At 47.3% G+C, this 23,524-nt stretch overlaps 1 protein-coding gene across 1 annotated transcript in view; it reads left to right on the top strand.

Annotated features, from left to right (window-relative positions):
- The window catches only part of LOC119407193 (glutamate receptor-interacting protein 2-like), a 169,118-nt gene that overhangs the window by 124,404 nt on the left and 21,190 nt on the right, over nt 1-23,524 (top strand). Inside the window, 3 exon segments of the mRNA XM_037674065.2 lie at nt 21,330-21,413; nt 22,632-22,703; nt 23,282-23,345. Coding sequence (XP_037529993.1) covers nt 21,330-21,413; nt 22,632-22,703; nt 23,282-23,345 — 220 coding nt within the window.

The raw sequence follows: 23,524 nt of genomic DNA, 5'->3' as shown, positions 1-23,524 counted from the left end.
TGAAAATTTTCGGGGGGGGGGGGGTTCGAATCCCCCCACCCCTGGTTACGCCCCTGCACTGTGACGTTCTAAAACGTCTTGATTTGTTCAGATTTGTTCAGATTTGTTAAGATTAGCCTATCAACGAACAAATAAGAGAGACAAAAAAAAAGAGTGTTTTGAAGGTTTATTGCGAACATTCAAGACATCTTATGCGAATGGCGAACTCGTGCTGCTTATTATGGAACGCAAAACGCAGAAGTTAGATGCCGTAGTCGGCTACAATCTAAGACACACAAACACAAAAAAAATATCAGCTCCACCTACAGGCTACAGCTTTCGCCGCCCCTCCCGCAGAGAATTCGCATAAATGCTTCGCCCAATAGCACTTGCTCATTTTCGTGACGTCAAACACCTTTCGAGTGCTTCACACAGTTGGCTTTCCTATACAGACCCACGTTTGTGCCATTGGTTTTAGGTCGGAAACTTGAACGTCTGTAGTAAATTTCGTCAGGGATTCTGACACCGCAGCGCAGCTAAACGTAATGTTGTGGGTAGTCGTCGTTTAACTCCTTTAACATGTCTAATATTTAAACTAGCCGAGGAAAAACTACTTACGGCTCGAGCGGAAACCAGCTAGCACGACTGCACTCCACAGGTGAAGGACGGAAGCGCCGAGGTTTTGTGAGTGGAGCGTACATTTTTTCTCATGTTTTAACTGAGTGTAGCTACTTTGTGGCCCTTATCCCGCGGAAGCAACACCGATACTCGCGCCTTGATTGTAAAGCTACTACCACATCTTCCTTTTATGCTGATTGATTAACGTCTCCATCCATCCATCCATCCATCCATCCATCCATCCATATCTATCTATCTATCTATCTATCTATCTATCTATCTATCTATCTATCTATCTATCCTATCTATCTATCTATCTATCTATCTATCTATCTATCTATCTTCTACTATCTATCTATCTATCTATCTATCGATCTATCTATCTATCTATCTATCTATCCTATCTATCTATCTATCTATCTATCTATCTTCTATCTATCTATCTATCTATCTATCTATCTGTCTATCTATCTATCTATCTATCTATCTATCTATCTATCTATCTATCTATCTATCTTCTATCTATCTATCTATCTATCTATCTACTATCTATCTTATCTATCATCTATCTATCTATCTATCTATCTATCTATCTATCTATCTATCTATCTACTATCTATCTATCTATCTATCTATCTATCTATCTATCTATCTATCTATCTATCTATCTATCTATCTATCTATCTATCTATCTATCTATCTATCTATCTATCTATCTATCTATCTATCTATCTATCTATCTATCTATCTATCTATCTATCTATCTATCTATCTATCTACTATCTATCTATCTATCTATCTATCTATCTATCTATCTATCTTACTTCTATCCTATCTATCTATCTATCTAATCTATCTATCTATCTATCTATCTATCTATCTATCTATCTATCTATCTATCTATCTATCTATCTATCTATCTATCTCATTCCACGGTTGTACGTATAGCAAAAAGAAGTTATAGAAAACTATTAGCGTGCAGTAGAGCTTGAAACACACCTCTGCATCTGTCCCTAACGTATACACACAAAATTGACGGTGATATGTTAGTGCTTTATTGTTACATCTGTGTATAGTTTGCTAATAGCGGTTAACTTCTCGACTGCTGACACGAAGGTCGCGGGATCGACTTCCGGCCGCGGCGGCCGTATTTCGATGGAGACGAAATGCTAGAGGCCCGTGTACTTGGATTTGGGTGCTCGTTAAAGAACACCAGATTGTCGAAATTTCCGAAGCCCTCCACTACGGCGTCCCTCATAATCACATCGTGGTTTTGGGACGTAAAACCCCAACTGTTGTTATCAGTAGTGATTGACTTAATAAACCCAGCTTGCGTCCTCCCAAATGGATGCGAGCTAGGTGATCGCCTGCATCGCTCGGTGCCATTAATCTAGGAGTATACGAGGAGGAAACGGAAACTACAGCAAACGAGTTGGCACCGCCACATAATGTATCTCGTCGGTATGGATTACACCAATTACTAGTTCGCCTTAGCACGCCGGCAACATTACGCGCGGACGCCGTTTGTGCCGATCAATCTCATTCATTCGAGCGTTGCACCACAACGCAGCAGCAGCAACAACACCGCTACAGGTTTCCTGCGGAAAGGTGTTCGAAGGCTCGCCTTTCCACGGCTCCAACAGATGCGCGTTATAGTTAGTGCATCGTACCGCGCATGCGCGAGACGGCCCGATCGAATCTCGTTGTAAGGAAGTTGTTAGCCGAAGAAGTCTCTTCCCGCGCTAAGGCAATGAATGCAGCGATTCTGCCGGCAAACTCGAAGATTACACGGTCGAGTGAAAACTTATGGGAATTGGGCTCTGTGAATGTCGGTACGTTCGCTTCAGGGCCTCCATGTTAATCGAAAGGTAAGATTTATTTATTTATTTATTTATTTATTTATTTATTTATTTATTTATCTATTTATTTATTTATTTATTTATTTATTTATTTATTTATTTATTTATTTATTTATTTATTTATGAGACATGCAGCTTGTGCATTGTAGAGGGGAAGGGTGGAAATGGAATGTGAGAGCGAAATCCAGGATTATTTGTAGCAAATTACAGTGTAGGGAACAGGGAACAACAATACGTAATTGTAGTTAAATATACACGAACAGTACACTAAACAAGCAATGTCCCCTAATAAGCATGAAATCATACCGTTTGGTACCAATCATTATTTCATGTTGATTAGCGCATTCCTAAAACCAGTGGGGGTCTGTGATGATTACTAGATTGCATCTGATCGGCAGGGCATATGATAGACACCTCTGATGACGGGCGCATTATTAACAAAAATTCAGAGCCCAGAGATAGAAGCCAGAACTGCACGTTCTACGGCAGGGGCTTCACATCGTGCGTTAAGGGGTATTCAGACGGGGGAGGAATGCTCGGGGGAGACGGGGGGGTTGCGGATCACGTGACCATGACGTCACGGATTAGCGAGTGGGCGTGACCCGCCCGCGCCTCCTCGGAGGAGACGGGGACGTTTTCCCCGAAAGGACAAACAATCCCCCGGCGGTGGGGATGTGGCGGAATTTCTGGCTCTTGTTTGGCCACATTGTTGCACTTGCTCCTGCAGAGAGCGGCAGTGGGTGTCCAGTCTGCAGTTGGGGTCATCGTCGTCAGCAGCTGGTGAAACGGGCGGTACAAGCCACAGGAGTAGTCTGGTAACACTGGTCTCCCCCTCCGTTCGCCCCGTCCGTGTGAGTGGGGGGATTTTGTGGCGACTTCTCCTCGCGAGTTGACGTCACTAGGCTCCGCCTTTACCCCCCGAGCATTTCTCCTCCGTCTGAATACCCCTTTATGATCTGCGACCGATGTGCGTTGCGTTGCGATCTGCGCGTTGGTGCTCCTTCAGTTCCCGGTCTTTTTCTGAGAGAACGACACGCGTCCGTCCCTTAGCGAGTCCAAAGTAGAGCTGTGCACGGGCCGTATTTCCGAGCCCGAGCCCGGCCCGGGCCCGCTGACTTTGTCGAAGGCCCGCCCGAGCCCGACGGCAAAGGGCTGCGAGCCCGCCCGGCCCGGCCCGACGTACGAAAACACAATCCCGGGCCCGGCCCGGCCCGGCCCGGCTTTTTGAAGGTTCGCTGCGAAAACAAAACATCGTTTTCCGGTAATTTGGCATTTTATTGAGCATATCAAATATGATCAAACGACACACGACGAACAGTCTCTATTACACAGATTACAAACTGTCGTGCAAAAACAGCAAGCAGTCCAACGATTCCGGCTTCAATGAAGTGCGGCGCTTTCGCATTATGTAGCCCGCCGAACTAGAGTTACGTTCGCTGCCTGCACTCGTCGGAAATTGCTAATATATTTTTTTTGCCAGCCTGACAAGCTTGGGATATCTCTGCTGCTTGTTTTTTCAGAAGATTAAAACTTCAGATGGACAGGAGGGCGATTCCATAGACAGATAATCGGAGAGCTCACCTTTTGTAACTGCTGCATTCTCACCACTGTCGCTCCACTCGCTGAACAACTGCATTGTAAAGGAAAAGCGGTAAAGGGTGGTCGCGGAAAAGGCACTGTATGCGTGCTGGAAAAGAATTCCCGCTCATTCTCTATATTTCGGGCTTGAGTCGGGCTTCGCGCCGGGCCCGAGCCCGGCCCGATAAAACTCCAAGTAGCCCGAGCCCGGCCCGGGCCCGAAGTGAAAATACGTCGGCCCGCCCGAGCCCGGCCCGCGGGCCGGGTCGGGCTCGGGCTTTCGGGCTACCCGGAGCCCGTGCACACCTCTAGTCCAAAGGGCAACTGCTGATAACAGCGCTAACGCGATCTCCATACGTCACGAGACAAAGGGGCGCGATGATTGGTGGGTATGTAGACGTCCGGGCGTTGGTTGCGTGATGATATTGCGTATTCAGAAGTAAAGAGAAACAAATGCACGTCTACAATAAGAGCTTGTATATTTAAGCAAAAGCGTTGCGAGGCGAACGAGGCAGCAGCGACGCGGCGACTGCCGTAACTTCGGCGCGGCCGCTGCGTTTACAACTCACGTGCTTGGCGCGTAAACGGAGACGATCGGCCAAGGTTAGGGATGCGCTGGCTGTAACTCGAGTTCACAGGCCGCTCTCGGCACCCGCACAGTAAACACTACACGATGCGAACGTGGACTCCGAGCCCCGAGCACGCTCGTTCGGCGCTGTTGCTATAGGTAGCGTACTATAGGCACAGCCGCTGGATGAAAAAGCTATGGGTATGGGCCGCCGTCAAGTATCGCGACACTTGTGAAAGAGGCATCGAGGCGGCGATGGGCACCGAATTAGTTGTTCTACGGGTCGTTTTGTCCGCGGACGTGATCCGTTAGAACCATGTCGAATTAACGGCAGTCATTTATAACTGCAAGCCCTCTTTCTTTCGCGGCTGCACTTCTGTACAGGGTTCCTATCATCTAGTATAGGTGGAATTATGCGACGTGAAATTAACGGAAGTGAACCCTTTCTGCTGTCCTTTACTTTAGAACAAGGTTCGTAATAGGAGGCAGACCGTATCAGTTCGTATTACCCTTTGTCGTAGCGTGCAAATCATAGCTCTTCACATTAGGAACAACCATGATATTTGCATTTGCGCCCCATCCATCTATCTCCATGATTGTAAAATCAGTCTCCTCGAAAAATGCGACAAATATCTGTAATGTGAGGGTGTGCGCGCAGTCGGACTACTTGTATTTATTCCTTTCTGTTTAATAAACCCCACATTTAGTTCATGAACTAACTGCCGGGTTTCTATATAACACGAGAATAAAAACAACACATGACAGGCACGGCAGTGCCTGTCCCGTGTCGTTCTTATTCTCGTGTTGTAGTGTTCTTGCGCTGCTTTTACCACGAAGATGCCCTTTGTCGAATCAACGGGGTTGAACTGTATAGCTGCTATCTCGTTAGCTGGCACTTTTGAGCAGGATTCGTAGTAGGAGATTGGTCGAATTATCCGATGTCGAATTAACGAGAGCAAACTATATAACTACTCACTTAGCCTGGCCGCACGACGTCCGTACACACGCAAAGCAGCAGCTTTGCCAATATCTGCTGCGTTGCGGCGCTCGCCGTTACGGTCGGGTCAAATCGAATCACAATACTGGTCCGTCGAAACCAATGCCGTTTTCCATCAGTTCCATATGACGCCGGACCGTGGATGCCAGCGTATACAAGTACGTAAGGGATTGACTGCAGGCCAGCTCGTCGGGATCTATCTATCTATCTATCTATCTATCTATCTATCTATCTATCTATCTATCTATCTATCTATCTATCTATCTATCTATCTATCTATCTATCTATCTATCTATCTATCTATCTATCTATCTATCTATCTATCTATCTATCTATCTATCTATCTATCTATCTATCTATCTATCTATCTATCTATCTATCTATCTATCTATCTATCTATCTAACTTACACACACATACATACATACATACATACATACATACATACATACATACATACATACATACATACATACATACATACATACATACATACATACATACATACATACATACATACATACATACATACGCGCCATAACATATGGGCTGTAAGCACATAAGACTGATTTGCAGGCCGCAACTCGCCAAACACAATGCACATTGCCCTCCCGTCCGATTATCGCGGTAATACAATTACGCGTCTGCCGACGCAATTACGAATGGCGCCAGCAGGCGGACGCTGAGGGTTCGCGCTGTTGTTGAGCCTCTTACTGAGATTAGGCAGTATGCACAGCGCCATCTATAACGTTAGACGAGGCTGCGATGGACGCGTTACAACGGCGATACCTAATGTGCAGACAAAACAGTATACGCGTTATAGACGGGAAAGAGGGGAAGAGGGTATGCCGCCTCTAGTGCATCGTGAAGCGCCGTGAGATGGCGCAGAATACTTAATCCAGAGCAGTAGCAATCCTCCCCGAACACATACCCTGTTTAATGCACTATGTTGCGTTTTTGTGAAGTCCCAGAAATTAAGTCTTACGAATTCAACTCGACGGAAACAGCGCTAAAAGAAAAAGAATTGGTTTGGAAGAAACAGGGTAACGACAGGAGGCGAAAAAACTTTATTGCATCTGTAGAGACGTGGCTATACTGTGAGTACAGTACTCACTGATTGAAACGCAACGTCGTCTTTTTTTTTTTTTTTGCTTAGTATAACGACTGTTATCACCATATCCTTCCTGATAACGCGTCATGTCGCTGCAAATGACCGCTAAAGATAATATTGTCTCTGATATAAGTGTTCGAGTCAAAATCACGCCGATATGACACGAACTGTAGACGCTCTCAATCCGTGAGTACTATCAGTAAGGCTGAACACGCAAGACGACGTGGCATCGCTGTAAACATTGCTATACTTCACATGCAGGACCAGGTGGACAGGTACAGTTGGTACAGTGGCGCTGAATATGAGTTGCAACATGGTGGCCATCCATGGTTGAAGGGGTCCCAAGCCTACACTAACACCGGCAAACGTGAAATTGGTTTCTTGCAAATACCAGTAGTCGAAACAGTGTTTACGTCACTGATAGTTTTCTATACGTCGACGCCACCGTGCAGTGTTGGCGCCGCTTTGACCACGGACAGCATGTTGCTGCTCTTATCGGGCGCGACTTGTTTTAACGTGACACGGCGACGTTTGCGGTGATACCCCGTGTTGCATAGATTGCGCTTCCTGTATATCAGCGTTTACATAGATGCAATAAAACTTGGTGTTTGGTCAGCGTCGCCGTGTTTGTCTCCTTTCATCGTCGTCCTCTTTTCTAACGCTGTTGATGTTCATGTTCATGCAGTAAGTACCTACCAGCCCGATTCGATACCTTACCTCCCAAGCACCGCTTAATGCCTTCTCCTTCTCAGCAACGTCAGATATTAAAATTTATGTTCAGGTTCCTCGACTTAAATGATAATCTGCAAAGTGACTTACGTCACAACCATTACGTTCTCCCTTGCGCATACCACGATCATATATTTGCTTTTATTTCCTTTTCTAGTTTTGCAGCCGTCCTGCTTCTAGGGCTTTTGTGTCCTCAATTCCTTTCTACTATGTAGAGTAGCATGCAGGCGCCTTTATATACGCCGGCAGAATTGTCTGTTCTTCGATAAAGGGTGTTCTCTTTTTTCTCTAAATAGTTAACCGTGTGATTAATTTACCTAAGGCAAACGGGCCAAGTGGATTGAACGCCCAACGGTCCCATATAGTCTACTACGCTCACACGTCGTAAAAGAAGCGGCACGCGACAAGGGGGACCGCCCCTCCACCCTTCCACTCACCGACACCCCTCCCCAAAAATAAATCTTTCCGGTCGGGCGACAAGAATGGCACGCCGGAGGCGCGCGGCATCTCAACCGGGCATCTCGCCGACGAGGCATCGCCCGCGAAGGCCCGAAATTCTCGGTCGCTCTCTGCTCTTTTTTTTTTTCTTTTCATCCTCACATCTCTTTACCCTCGTTCATAGAGTTTCATAATCGTACGCTAGAGGGAAATCTGGCGCTAGTGTCTGTGGGAGCTGCATCGCATGGCGCTTCAGCCAGCATGGGAATGACGTGTAGTGCGTGGCATTGCCCACAGGGTTTCCTATACAATATTCACTGCAAGGAACTGTAGCGCTGAGATCGTTCAGCCGCCATGGGAACGATGGGTAGTACGTGAATTTGCCTAGTCTTCGTGCTTGCGGCTTCGAACGCAGTTGTGGCTTTGTTTTATTTGTCGCGTTTTAACGCGATAGCGTTGAACAGCTCGTTTCGCCGAAATTACGGTGTCGGGGTCGGTGACGGCGTCGTCAGATGTGAGCGAAAAATCATATCATCCTGTCCGTGACCGAAAAATCGAGAAAGATGCAAATAAAATAAATAATAAGAAACTTCGGGTTCGAGTGAGAATCGCACCCAGGCCGTCTGCGTGGGAAGCAGGTGTCATACCACAAAGCTACGCTATTTCTTGAAACTGCTTCGAAAAAAAAAAAAAAACACTATATGAATGTCACGTAGTGGAAGGTGTCTCCTTAACGCATGTAATATTGCGTGGCAGAAGCGTACAATCACGCCAGGCGTGAAAAGATGAAAATTGCGCAACGAGTGGGTGTTTTGGCCCACCCATTACAAAGCGCTCAGACATATTTAATTATCATCCGCAAAAGCATGAACAAAGTGAACAGCTGCGTAGGTTCGCTTGTTGCCTTACGGACGCGTGGTGGGCCCTTCGCTTATTCTCAAAAGGAATAATTGTGGCGTAGTGGGCACTTAACAACGATACTTGCAGTAGGCATTCTAGGATACTTTGAAACGGCTGATGTTACGCGCATGCATATCGTTAGTTTCCTTACGGCACGGTAGAGGCATGCACGGAGAGCCGAAGCAAGGCGATGCGCACGGGGCTCGATAACGCTATCGCGTTCTACTGTTGAAGGCGAAGCCCAAGCGTCCTTCAAGTTTTTGGCTACCCACCGGTTCCTAAATGGGTGTACCCCCCGCTTGGCGCTGGGCTTTCATTCAGGGGTTCTACGCTTGGGAAAGGAGAGCCCGCGCCTCCAAAATACCGTCGACAAAACCTTCGTGTTTCGAAGAAAAGAATGGTTCGTTGTGAACTTCGTGAGCTGATTTGAACTCGTCAGCCTAAAAGGGTCAAGTTGTTAACGTGGGACTGCTGAACTTATGCTGAACTTTGGCTGAAACCACTGCAACTATGAGAGCCGCCCCGCCTAGGCTCCTGACAATTAGCTTACGCATTTAAAAGTATTCTCCTCATGCATTTGTTTGTATCGCCAGTACGACGCATTCGCATGGTTCGGATGTTCTTCACATTCAGCAGGTGCGGGTCCCAGTCGCTTTGACACTCGACTTCTGAGTGTGGGACCCCCGATTCGAAACCTATAGCCCCGCCAAGTATTTTTTTTTTTCAGCACGAGAACCTTAGATGCCTCACGAAACGAGAAAAATTGACCGTCGGCGGCATCAGCGTCCCGCGGCGTCGGGGGCGGCCTAGGCCCAGGCCACGAATTTGCCCGATTTCCGAATAATGTTGCTACCACCACCACCACTCGTCTTCGAGTCGTCTTATAGGCGAATGGACAAGGGACCCTGCGAATTTCGTTTTTTTACACATTTTATTTATTGCGATTCGTTTTACGTGACAGGAAGACCGATACACAGTTTGCTTGTTGCCCAGCCACGGTGGTGTAGTGGTTATGGCGCTCGACTGCTGACCCGAAGGTCGCGGGATCGAATCCCGGCCGCGGCGGCTGCATTTTCGATGGAATCAGAAATGTTTGAGGCCCGTGCACTTAGATTTGGGTGCACGTTAAAGGGACCGACAACTGCCCAGAACATGAAATGAGATGACTCCACCGATGGAAAGAATATCCTTCGCATTGACTCAAACCAACCCTGTTTGTTTTTTTTCTTTCGTGAGAGGTGGATTTATATTTATGTTTCTTAATTGAAAGTGGCAAAAAATAAGGGACTTTAGCGAAAAATGACCTGTGCCGCCTCTGGCGGAAAAACATGGACGATCCGATGAACCCGGCCACGTGACCGTTGATTGCTGTAAGCGGTCAACGATTATTTTGTTAGTATTAAAATACTGTTCGTGTCTTTATATTAAAAAAGTATTACTCCATAAAAATGTACATATAGGCCTGCGTTAGTAGTATGCATTAAAGTGGCACTGCCTTCGCTTGACGTAATGATCCCATACTCTTCAGCGCGTATTGAGCAACTTTTCAGCGTGCTCATGCAACCGTGCACGCAGTTTCCATGGATCGCTAAGATTTTGGAGCAACATAGTTTTGCTACCTACACGAGTCAGAAATGGCGTGCGCTGCTACTCGGCGCGGCCGCGCATATGCCTAGTGACGTTTTCGATGACTTGGCTTGGCTCGTGCATCGAGAGAGTTACGACGCCGGGACAACCCACCCATGACGCAGGCGCAGGCAACCTTGGACGCATGCGCACAAAACACGGTACAGATACAGGGAAGGTATATAATGCCACACCATCTCATTGTAACAGCTTGTTATTTTCAAAAATAGTTGAAAAGCTATAAATAAAGGTGGTTAAGCATAGTTACAGGAACTCCTGCGAAAGCCGAATAACGATAGCTTTCACAAATCGCGAGAAGGGCTGGCGGCATCGCTATCAATTCTCAGCGTTGCTGGAGGAAAGGTGCGTCCGTGTTTAGAGCCTTTCAGATCGAAAAATACTGCCTGTAAAATAACTACGTGCTTTTGGGATTAACCACTGCAGCTACAAACACTGCGAAGGGTGAGCTTTCTGTCACGCCTAAAAAAGTGGGTCAAGAAAAATCAATTATCGGCCCCTTTAAGTTGCCCTGTGTGACAGGGGCCTTCAGTTCGTGGGGTCCAAAGTTCTAAACCTAGCGCCGCCAGTTAGCGTTTTTTTTGCATTTTTTATAGTGATTTTTCTGACGTCACGAAAGGACGGACACAAGTATTTATTTGATTTTGAAATTTTGAAAAATCCAAATATACGAGACTTCGAAAGGTTATAGACTTACCTTTTGGTCAGAAATGCACCCAAAATCAGTTTTATTCAAATCCGAGGAAACCTTGAAAAATCCAAAAATACGAGATTTTTAAAGGCTATGGGCTTACCTTTTTGGTCAGAAATGCATCCAAAATCAAGTTTATTCCAATCCGAGCAAACCTTGAAAAGTCGAAAAATACGAGATCTCCAAAGGCTTACCTTTTTGGTCAGAAATGCACCCAAAATGAATTTTATTCATACGTAAAGAAACTTTGGGAAATCGAAAAAGATGGCTGGTCCTTCTGTCATAGGAATCGGTATAACACGTAAGTGAAACGTGTCGTCACAGAAGTAGTTGATTGTTTATAATGCATTGGTATATGAGAGCTCGTACAATGTCTGCTGTTGTTTGGCAGATATAGCACCGCTTTATGTTGACGCACTCACGTTGACGCCTAGTGGAACATCTCCGTACCGACCACTAACGCCCATGGTCATGATTTAACCATATGATTTAACCTTCGCGATAGCTGAAGTTCTTAACATATACGTGGACATCGCATATGGTGAATCCCGCGCATATATGGCATCAACAAGCACATAATAAACAATGATACTCTATACACCAATTTCACAAGGAGGCTGCCATTTTTAAAGCACTCCACCGCCGCAGCGCCGTCTATCGTCTGCGACGTTTCGCCGCCCTTCCGGTGTGTGGGGTTCCGCGGCGGTGTATGCAGCGTATGCGCTCGGTTCACAAGGTATTGCTGTTCTTCGCGGTACACGGGCAAAACAGGGCAACGCTTTTCGAGTGTAAAGGCACTGATAAATAATCGCTAAGCTTTCAGCTTCAAAATGGCTGAAACAGCAAGCAGCGGCGGCCCACGAGACGTTCCCGCAGCAGCGCCGACGATGAGAATAATGCCAATGCAGTTCTTAAGTAGCATGTGTAAATTGGTAATTGCTTTGCATGTTTTGTTATAGCTGGCCGGGTGAGGTTCTTGGAATAATCACTATAAAAGAGCGTTAACATTTAGGACAAAAACGTAAATGGAGACGAGCGAATACGTAGGCCATTGTCCGGCTGCGCGCTAGGTGCGCGCATTAGTGTTTAATATGGCTCCCGGGTTTCCGTGCCCTGATTATTCAATCTCAACGTAACTCTAATCCGTAACAGACCATTTTGATTCCGCTTGGCACGTTGCAATACAATGTTCACGGAACGACAGGAGCACAAACATCGATGCCTGTGTTTATTCGTGTCGCCGTCGTAGCTGTGGCCTCTGATCCTTGTACAGGATAAGGAACAGAAGTACGACGTGTGAGCTCAAAATTCGGCGTAGAAACAACACCGATGATAAAATAAAAATAAGCCTGTTGTACATCTGGAAGCGTGGCACGGCATAAGTTCGCTTCGGCGCGAGCCGCCGCCACTAGCGATACGCCGAAAGGGCGCTCGTTTTTGGTAACATTGTCAATTTGTTTTCTGGCGAGTATTTTCAGAAGCATTACGACGAGCGCACGTGTCCAGGTAACGACCTGGCTTTAACGAACGTGGGCCGATTATTCACGACACCCAGGCTGCCGCGCGAAAAAAAAAAAGAAGTGCGGTTGTCATAACGCTACCCCAGTTATCGTCACAAAATTGACAAGTCGAGAAAGAACGTGCTCTCTACGAAACGTTAGAAACGCGTACCTACGCCAAAGAACACATGTCAAGCGGGCCTTTCTGTCATGTAGATTGAAAAGTGCTCATTCAATAATCTCGAAATTGCACGCACTAAGATGGAACATTTTCTAGCCGCAGGCATTGTAAATCAGGTGCTGTAGCATAGAAATCGGAGAGGTTCATGAGAACAACTCTTGGCCAAACATTTTGTGTATTAATCGTCAGCCTTGACATTGGTTCTCTTTGGTGCAGATGATAAAGTGTACCAGCACCCAAGCACAAGCACAAGCTGGTGTGGTGACTTGGAGAAATGGCCATAAGTGCAAACACCACATATAATAATATACTATTTGTCGGAGAAGAAGGCGTGCGACCTGAGAGAAGCGAAGTCATTTAAAAAACATTGTGCACTTCGCATGCCTTGGCTGCCAGTCTTTCAGGCTTCCGTAGCTGTTGCCGCAGCCAAACACAGCGCAGTGGTAGCTTGTCGACCTGTTCTCGTCCGACATTTCGATTTGCGGCAGCACAATTGTTTCAGCGCGTCGAAAAATGGAAACACGCTGACCTCTCACGCACCACGCAGTACAAAACTCGGGAATCCGCACACACCAGCGGCAGCGGTCGGCCGAGGTGGAGAGAGAGAAAGCGGTGAAAATACACCGGTTCGAGGCTACGCTCCTCCTCTCCGTGAAAACGGTCTATATGCACTCCTTCAAAGCGTCGTGAAACGCGAAGAGAAACGCTACGCGCGTCGTGCCTTCCCTCTAGTCTGGCCGTTAGTTTTCACAGGGCAAGCGGGGAGCGCGGTGTGACAGCCACACGAGCGTCGGAGAACTATTTTAGATGTGAAGCATCTTATGGCGGAGTTCAATCCGGTGTGCGGAGTCACTACCCTTACTACGCATGCGCAAACCCTCTCCGCACACCTCCTCTCCACTCCCTGCCCTCTCCACTCATCCTCTCCCTCTTTCCCCTCACCACCCCTCCCTTTCCCCTCACCCCCCCTGCCCACTCTTCCTCTCCCGCTCTCCCAATCATCACTCCCCCTCTCCACTCTCCCTCTGAAACGCGAACTCGACATGCCGAAACGCTGCTTCGCATCGCCTCATGGTCCCCTTTAGCGGGAGATGGTGTGATTTTTTAGGTGCGACGCAGCTTATGGCGGAGTTCAGTCCGGTGGTGTGCGGCGTGACCACCCTTACTGCGCATGCGCATCCTCCTCCCCCTCCGCTCCTCTCCTACGTTCCTCCCCTCTCGCGCGCCTGTCGACCGCGTTCCTCGCTCGCCCTGTGAGAATTAACGGCCAGGCTAGAGGGAAGACACGATGCGCGTAGCGTTCCTCTTCGCGTTCCACGACGCGAGGTCGGTAGCATGCCCTAGGTTGGTAGCATGCCCAACGAACGCCAACGGAACGCGATCGTGCAAGTGCTCCGGCTTTGCATCGTCTCATGGTACCCTTTAGCGGGAGATGGTGTAATTTTTTCGGTATGGATGGATGCTATGAGCGAGGCTTGGGCTAAAGCCACCACCTCGCGGTGTGTTAAAGCGTTGACGAAAATACACTTCTATTAGAAACGCGCCGAATGGGACGGTTGTAGCAACGGCGCGTCCTTTTTTTTTTTCGAGCCTGATGGCACAGATGTCAACGCCCCGTTATAAAGGGAACGCTCATAGCATTAATCCATCCAATAGCACTGTGGAAGGAAAGTGTGAAAGATAAAAGGTGAGTTCATGCAGCCCCCTTATGTGTTTGGCGGTAGCTCAGTGGGCTAAACGCCCTGCCAGCCATCGTAGCGGACCGAGAGGTCACGGGTTCGACTCCTCTGAACGTAATTCTTTCTTAGTTTTTTTTCTTTGCCATCTGATGACGTACATTTTGCTGACGTATTTCCGTGACGGAAATGCGCCAGGAAAGTCTTGGTGATCCCTGGAATAAAACACTTTCGTGTTAAAATACGGGATTTCCAAAGGCTACAGGCTTAGCCTTTTGGTCAATAATGCACCCAAAATCAATTTTATTCAAATCCGAGGAAACTTTGAAAATCGAAAAATACGACACGAACACAGGCTTTTTGGTCAGAAATGCACCCAAGATAAATTTTATTTAAATCCGAGGAAACCTTGAAAATAAAAAAATACGAGACTTCCAAAGGCTGTAGGCCTACCATTTTATTCAGGAATGCACCCAAAATCAATTTTAGTCAAATCCGAGGCAACCTTGAAAAATCGAAAAATTTGGGACTTCCGAATGGACTGTACAAGGTTATGCTCTGTTTCACAGGCGTTCCTATATAGCCGAATGGTTATGACGTTCGCCTTAGGGTTGTGTGTACGCGGGTTCGAATCTCGCCTCGACAAACTTTTTTTTCGCCGAGAATTTCTCTTTCTTTCTATTTCTTTCTCTCTCTCTCTCTCTTTCTCACTATCTCTGTACTCGTTCTCTCTCTCATGAAGTTATTGCGTCATTCGTCGGACAAGTCGCCGCACGTTTTCTGGTTGCGAAGCAGAAGAGGAAAAAAGAAAGGCGATGAAGAAGAGGACGAAGATGGCGCGTGCGGTTCACGATGGTGATCATTTTCTATCTACGACACACGGCCAACCTCGACCTTAACAGCTGTGCTGTAAAACTCGCGGTATCAGAAAGCTATAGACTCAGTACCTCGGTCAGGAACGTTCTGCAAATAAGTGTGCGAAGTTGCAACAGAGGAAGTGGCGCAGTGGTTGAGCATCTGCTTTCGGTGCTGAAGGTACCGGGCTCGAATCCCAGTGCCGACCGGTGAAATTACGTGCCGGCCCAAAAATAGAGTGGTAAGGATTTTTATGGGACAGCGAGACTATCTGATGTTGTCCTTATTAAAAGTAATAACTGAACCTTTTTTCTTTTTTAAAAGAGAACTTCGTGCTTGGTGGCATGGGACGAAGCCTAGTGGTCCCATGCCAACCAATTTGGATGCCCTCCCAAGCGGCTAAAGCTTCCTACATGCCGAGCAGCAGGCCGGAAGCGCGGTTTACCTATTTTACCGGTAGGTTACCGGCGGCAGATTTCTCTGCCTCCCACAGCAACGGCGGATGCCCCGCTGGTACACCAATGGTGCGGTGGCGCAAGTTACCCCCAGAGGACTTACGACAACCTCATCGGACCACTATTCGGGATTGTACACCCAAAAGACCGAGCATCCCGTCGGGGTGCACCTCTACCCATAAGAGAAAACTGGTGGGTTACCGGCCGGCCCTGGGAATCAGAGGGCAATAGATGTCGAAAACCAGTCGAAAAAGTTGAGGCCCTTATCACCCATGATAAGGCTCAACTTTTGTCTGACGTCACACCTTGCAGCGATCGACATAACTGAGTGCCTTTCGAGCTGAAGCTTCCCCTGAAACGCTTGCTTCGCCGCACTAGATGCCCAAAACCAGTCGAAAAAGTTGAGGCCCTTATCACCCATGATAAGGCTCAACTTTTGTCTGACGTCACACCTTGCAGCGATCGACATAACTGAGTGCCTTTCGAGCTGAAGCTTCCCCTGAAACGTTTGCTTCACCGCGCTAGATGCCCTAAACCAGTCGAAAAAGTTGAGGCCCTTATCACCCATGATAAGGCTCAACTTTTGGCTGACGTCACAGCTTGAAGCGATGGACCTACTTCGCGCATTTTTCGTTCGGCAGGCGTCAGAAGCGGCCTAAAATATTTTCCCACGGTCTGTGTTGTCGGGAAGCCGACTTCCAGTTCTAGCATACCTGGGAGGTAGTTGCGATGTGGCCATGTACACTGGCGAGTGCCGGGGGTTGGGAGAGGGGAGGCTATGGGGGTGCGCCCCCCCCCCCCCCCCCTATTACCTGTTTGCACTGCGTACTGATCGTAAGGGCCTCAGTGGGAGGAGCTTGGGAAAGGGGGGTGGCCTGCGGTGATACTTCGTCCCACCCCACACCCCTAATGGAGAACACTGCGCACGCCTAAATAGAAACAGAACCGTGCACTATGATGTTTTTAAAACGAATATGCATTTCTATGACGACTTAGCGATAAAGGTGGGCCTAGACGTCCGTCCCTGTGTCATGTAATATGAATTGCTGTAAAAAATTGAAAACATTTTTTTTTTTTTGGCGGCGTTGGGATTCGAACGAACGGCTTTACGCTCTCAAGGCGAGTGTCTAACCCACTGGGCTAAACGCCAACTTCGCTTTCGGGAACTTCTAATTGGACTAAATACCTACGCTTGATGACTGCAAAGGTAATTAAAAAGAATAATATCTGGAGCCTTCATGCGCCGAAACAACCACATGGTTATGGGGTTCCGCGTGGAGGGCTACGAGAATCCGACCATGTGGCCATCTGTTCTTCAATGTGCACTGACATTAGACAGACAGGCATCTAGCCTCCATTGAAATACGACCGCCGCGGTTGGAATCGAACCAGCGACCTTCGGCTCAGCAGCCCAGCACTGTAACCACTGTGCCAGCAAGGCGGACAGGTGTGCCAGTGTACTTGAACCATATGAACGCGTTGTACCAGTGATACAATATATATATATATATATATATATATATATATATATATATATATATATATATATATATATATATATATATATATATATATATATATATATATATAACGCGCTTTCTATGAAGACATTGTTGAAATATTTTGCGATGTTGGCACAAACGCCTCTGGACAACATGCCGAACCGACAGAGAGCATTCTACACACCATGAAAATTCCGACTTATCGCAAATTTAACGCCGTGCACGCGCTTCAGTGATTGTGAGATGCGACTGGGCCGTTCTAGACGCTGGCGAACGCTAGATGAAACAAGCTGTGTTGATGCCGCCGGACAACAAGGTTCCATAAGGGAGGGTCGCAACCATAGTTTCCAACCGTGGCCTCCGCGACTAGCTCTGGCAGGCGCGTTGCCGGAGCTAATCGCCGAGGCCACGTTCCTACGAGCTCTACGCCAAAGGAGATTTTGCGGGGAGTTTTAAATGCGTATTTTCTACGCCGACTCAACGCGAAAACTGTCTGTCCGTTCGTATCTCTGTTACGTATAACGAATCATTATAAAAACAAAAAAGTAAAACTTCTTGGCGGCAGTGGGTTTCGAACCTAAGACCACACGCTTCGAAAACCAGCGTCTTGTCTACTAGGCCATAAACCGTGCTTGCAGAATGTGAATATATCTGAACCATGGGTGCGGATTACAGGCGACACACAAAAAAAGAAAAGAACTACCCAATTTTTGAAAATAGAAAGAAGGAGCGCGTTATTCCCTTTTGGCGTTTTCCCATCTTTTCGGCACAATTCGTGACTCCAGTAGTCTGAAGACGTGACGTCATGAGGAAATGAGCTCCCGATTGGCCCATATACGAGGGATATCGGTTGTGAACTGTCTCCTACCACGCCCTGTCATGCGGTCGCACGCCCGTTCGTCCTTATCTCGCATCGCCATCGTGCGCGAACTGATTTCACTTCGTTTTGGCTGTTTTCGACTGCGCAAGTTGTGATAACGGCATGCAGCCGTAGTGAAATCCTGATGTAGGCTCAACGTTCGGTGCTGACATTGCCCACGTGTTTTACGAAGAAATAAGTGGCGAGGAGGAGACATCGCCTGCATGAAGGGTAGTGAAGCCGAGAAAGAAAGAAACCACTCTCTCTTCTTTGAAGGGAGTCGTTTTGGGGTAGTAGCCTCCTCTAGGATAACATTGAAAGTCGACATGAACATGAAAGGTGCCATGTCGATTCCTCCCGCAACAGCGTTATAGGAACGGCCGCAACTTTACCTACAATGAAACTATTGCGCATCACTTAGACAACTCCCAAAGAAGTTTCTGCGGGGAATTTTTTTTTTTTTCCTGCCACGGCATTGCTGTACTGCAGCCGGAGCTTGGAACAACTCCAGATTCGGCGCAGCATTTGCGGAGGCGCTGGCATTTTCGCACCGTAATGTGTTTCTGTGGAATCGGGCCCGACAAACGAAGGCGAGGGTATCCCACTTCTACGGTTTTGTTCGTTTATTTTTCTCGCGTTCCCAAGAAAGGCGCGACACCTTTCCTTTCGTGAGCGAGACCGAAATAAACCCCGCGGCAGGCTTGGGCGGCGCGGTGCGACGGCTGTCAACGATGGCCACGCGTGACAAATCCACCGCCAGTGCCGCCATCGCAAATCGCGCACGCCGAGACGGTGCTGCTCGGGCGGGCGGGCGCCGCAGTGCTTTGTTATAAGAAACAAGGGCTAATCGTCGTCTTCGTCGAAAGCCGCGGAAGCGATTTCTGTGCACCTGCCGCCAGGGCCGCAGCCAGAAATTGTTTCCAGGGGGGAGGGGGGTTCAACCAGACTTTATGTATGTTCGTGCGTGCGTTTGTATTACGTGCGTCTATATATACACATGTAATTTCGTTGGAAAATAAAAAAAACATTTCTGATTTTAATTCTCTAACATTGAAAAATCTCAGGAAGTTCGACCCCCCCCCTCCCCTCACGGTTACGCCAGTGATAATAATAATAATTGTTGGGGTTTTACGTCCCAAAACCACGATATGATTATGAGGGACTCAGGCAATCTAGGTACAAGGGCCTGAAGCATTTTCACCTCCATCGAAAATACGCCGGTGATAGATAGATAGATAGATAGATAGATAGATAGATAGATAGATAGATAGATAGATAGATAGATAGATAGATAGATAGATAGATAGATAGATAGATAGATAGATAGATAGATAGATAGATAGATAGATAGATAGATAGATAGATAGATAGATAGATAGATACGTTCATTACGTCTTCGCTGATTTCCTTGAAGCCACGAACTCTGCACAGTGCTGCACAGAATAGAACGGGAGGAAGCCGGCGCTTAATCTGGCACGACGCCGCAAGCACTTGTTTTCTCAGCTTGCGTGGCGCACGCGTGCACGCACGCATACGCTCCCGACGTCTAATGAGAACCACGCACGCCGATTTTCGGTTAGAGGGTGAGGAGGGTTGGGAGAAGGAAACCCGACGGAGCTGTTGATTGCAGTGCATACCTTCTCGCACGCTTGCCGCGGGCACTTTTTGAAAGTTCAGAGGTTGATGACCGGCGTATTGAAGCGTGTTTCTTTTTGTTCGTTTGTCTTAAGCGAAACAATCAGTTTAGACTGACAAGTTGTACTCTGAACATTCTATTGTCGTGAATTATAAAAGTTTTATTTTTAAACTTCGCGCCGCAATCTCAGCACGTGACGTCACGGATTTCTAAATGTTTTGTCCGTACTTCGGCCACACTGGCTGAACGAACTTTCCAGAAACTCGGTATGCAAAGTCTCTGGCACACTCAGTGAACAATGTGCTTCACGTTTACCGATTAGGTACTACTGCAGACCTAGTAGGCGCCGTAAAATCGTAAGACGTCACGGCGATTGGTGCGTGAACTTCAAGGCGACGTCGCCACCCGCATTTTCTCGCTTATAAGGTGTCTTCTCGCGTCAAGCGTGGCGATTTTGATATTGTGAAAGAGCAATTCACTAACACACACACACACAAAAAAATATGAAAACTAGTTTTTCTCTTAATGTCCCCCTTAAATGAGGAACGTCCACCAATTTGCTTTGTTGTATCGTTTTTGAGTGAGCATGAGTGGATGAGTTAATTCTTTTAAAACAAATTCTATAGTTTCAATCGCGAATACCACCATATATGAGTGAGGCATGCCGTAGCAATCGAGGTCTCCAGATTAATTTTGACCACCTGGTCCTTTTTAGAGGGGTCATGAACCACTCCTCGGGCTTGGTGAGAAAACACATCCGGCGGATAGCAGACACTGCACTGAACATCTCAGCCAAATCTTGAAGTCCTGCGCGGCAACTAGAGCTTAGAAGCGGAGCGCGACGTTGCCATTTTCTCAGGCGCCCTCCTTTCATACAGAGGTCTGTGCTCACTCTCTTCGGAGCTGCCGGCACCTGCGGTTTGACGTCGAACGGCAGACAGCGTCCTATTGACCAATAGCCGACATAACTCAAGAGCGGCGTTTGTACGAGATGCGCTTCTTGCCAGGCGGGTGTCCGCCGCGTGCCAGCGCCGCATTCCGTAGTCTGCTAACATTACACAGTGAGCCACACTCGCGCACAGGAATCGAAACGGGAGAGAGCGACTACGTTTGATCGCGCACGCTCAAGGTCACGATACGCGCTGAGGTTACTTCTTTCCCCATGCCGTCCCTCCCTGTGTAGCTCTCCAGCGCGCTAGTCGGGACAAGAGAGAGAGCGCTTCAATCACGCGGCAAATCCCTGTAACTCGATCCGCTCGTTATTGACGGACCCGAGAAATGTTTGAGGCAATACACTCCAATACTGAGGTCTTTCGATAATTCGAAAAAGTGGTTCCTGGCCCCTTTGGAGCGTGCGACACATCCCTGTAACTCCGCTCGTACTTGATTCGAAATATTATTGCGGCAATCGATTCGCGAAGCAATAAACTCCGATAGTGAAGTCACTCGATGATCACTTGTAAAATTGGTTTCAGTTCAGGGCCCCTTTAAGGCGCAGTGCGAGCTGCGTACGACTTCTGCGCCGCTTATTTAAATCGATGTTTGTTCATTGCAGGCGAGGACGTGGCCTACCGGCGCCGGACCGAGGCCTTGGAGGATGTCTCGCTCACGCTTACCAAGAGGCTCAGCTTCATCAATGGTAAGCGCGCGTGCGAACCAAACCACGTGTGGTCGTCACCAATGTCGTCAATGCAGAACTTCGTTCCACTGACCGGCGACAGCTGTCGCGCCATTCGCTCGTAGAACGTGCGAAACAGGGAGGTAGCAGGCCCGGCACAGACGTGACCGGAGTGGTTAGCACATAAACTTGGATCCATGTACAAGAGAAAGTAATCTTTGAAAAACTGGGGCAGCTACGCGCTAGTGGATCGAAAACTGATGAAACAGCGGAGTTGGTGGCCTTCCCTAGTATGTCTGCAACCTCCCAACTCGCCTTCTCTAAAGTATGCCGAACTTTCCCTCCTCCCCGCCCTCGCATAGTTGCTTCTCACCCTCTCTTCACTTTCCCACCTCTTGCTGTACTATACATGTCTATGCTATACTTTACCCTCTCCCTTCCTTTCCCTCCCCACTTTGCTTTAGTAACTCTTGCAATGCACTACTATACTATACATAACTCTCCTTTCCCTCATTCTCACCCCTTGCTATACTATACTATGCGTGGCTGTTTTACCTTCTCCCTTCACACCAATTCTCACCCTCACTTCCTTTTCCCACCTCTTGATATACTATACTGCTATGCTTTACCCTAGCCTCCTCCTTTCCATCCTCCTCACCCTCACATCACCTCTCTCTCATCTCTCTTTCCCACCCGCTTGCTATATCATACTATGCATTTACTCTCCTCCACCTCTACTACTGTTGCATTGCATAACCAAACTCTGATTTTCTCCTCTCTTAGCTTCGCTCTCCCCCGCTTCGCCAGTTTTGTGCGGCCGACAAACGACACTACTCCAAGCTTAAACAGCTCTGCCGTTAAAAAAACACAAAGAAAATTTGAGAGACAACTGGTTCGAATGAATGATTGCAGTTATAACAGCTGATGGCCAATATTGCCCATCACTGGCCAACCTTAGCTTTCATTTAGCCAACCATTCGTCAACTCCAGCCAACATTTGGTGTCACCAACTTTGGTGTCATTGCCCGAACGACTTGATCAGCAGTGGCAGAAAGGATTACTGAAGGGAGGCATAAAGCCAACTGTTCGACAAGGAGACTTACCTTTGAACACTTCGATTTTTTTACTACAAATTTTTCATTTCCTTGCATATTCTTAATGATTCGCTCCATAGGTTTCACCTTGACGTGAATGTCTTGTTCGCAACAATGCCGTTTTGTTCTTTATTCTGCATTTCAGAGGACAAGCGCGGCTCTTCGACAGTGGAACTAGTCAAGAGGGAAGGATCCACATTGGGCCTCATACTATCCGGTAGGCGTCCCAACATGGTGGATTGTGTGTGTTTATAGCAACACTGGGGGAGGGTAAAGAGCGTCTTGTAGTCGGCACAACTCAGTCCTTTGTCTGGCAACATACAGCTGGCCTTGAGCGCTGCCGTTTATGTTTATTAGGAGTACAGTTCAAATTTGACCAAAACGGAAGCTATTGCTCTGATGCACCTGTCAATCTAAACGCATGGGAAATCAGAAGTTGCTTTTCATGGCAACCACTGTAAAGAACTTGACGAGGCTGGTTGCATTAACACAAAATGTTAGAATGCATATGACTCTTCGAAGGAGACTTTTTAAAAGCCAGTATTTTTAACTTGCAGAAAACCACACAATTTCCAAACGAAACTACGCTGTTGAACGCTCTAATGTATAGACTGATATCACAATTCTGTAAACTGCTTTGAAAGAAAATATTTGAGAAAGCAAATGTTTTTCTTCAATTGAGTGCACATAAAGTATTAAAATATTAATGAACAAGAATGAACTGATCTATTATTCCTTGTTTAGAGATGGTTAAAACAAACACTTTCTCAATCTATGTTGAAAACACAAATGCAGGTGGCATCGATAAAGGCAGCCGTCCAAAAGTCGAGTCTCTTCGGCCAGGCAGCATAGCACACAGGTAAGAAGATATATTGGTACATGCTACAACGATCTCAATCTGAAAAGTTCCACAAGAATCTGCAAGAAGGTTTTAAAAAGCAATTAAGTCACCCAGAAACATGTGTGTTACACCAACAATAAGCACCAACGGAACTGCTTCGTCAAATGCAGATTCATAAATTCTTGCACAATCAACCG

The sequence above is a fragment of the Rhipicephalus sanguineus genome, chromosome 10 (assembly GCF_013339695.2).
Source record: "Rhipicephalus sanguineus isolate Rsan-2018 chromosome 10, BIME_Rsan_1.4, whole genome shotgun sequence".
NCBI lineage: Eukaryota > Metazoa > Arthropoda > Arachnida > Ixodida > Ixodidae > Rhipicephalus > Rhipicephalus sanguineus.
This window is presented reverse-complemented; position numbering and strand designations above follow the sequence as displayed.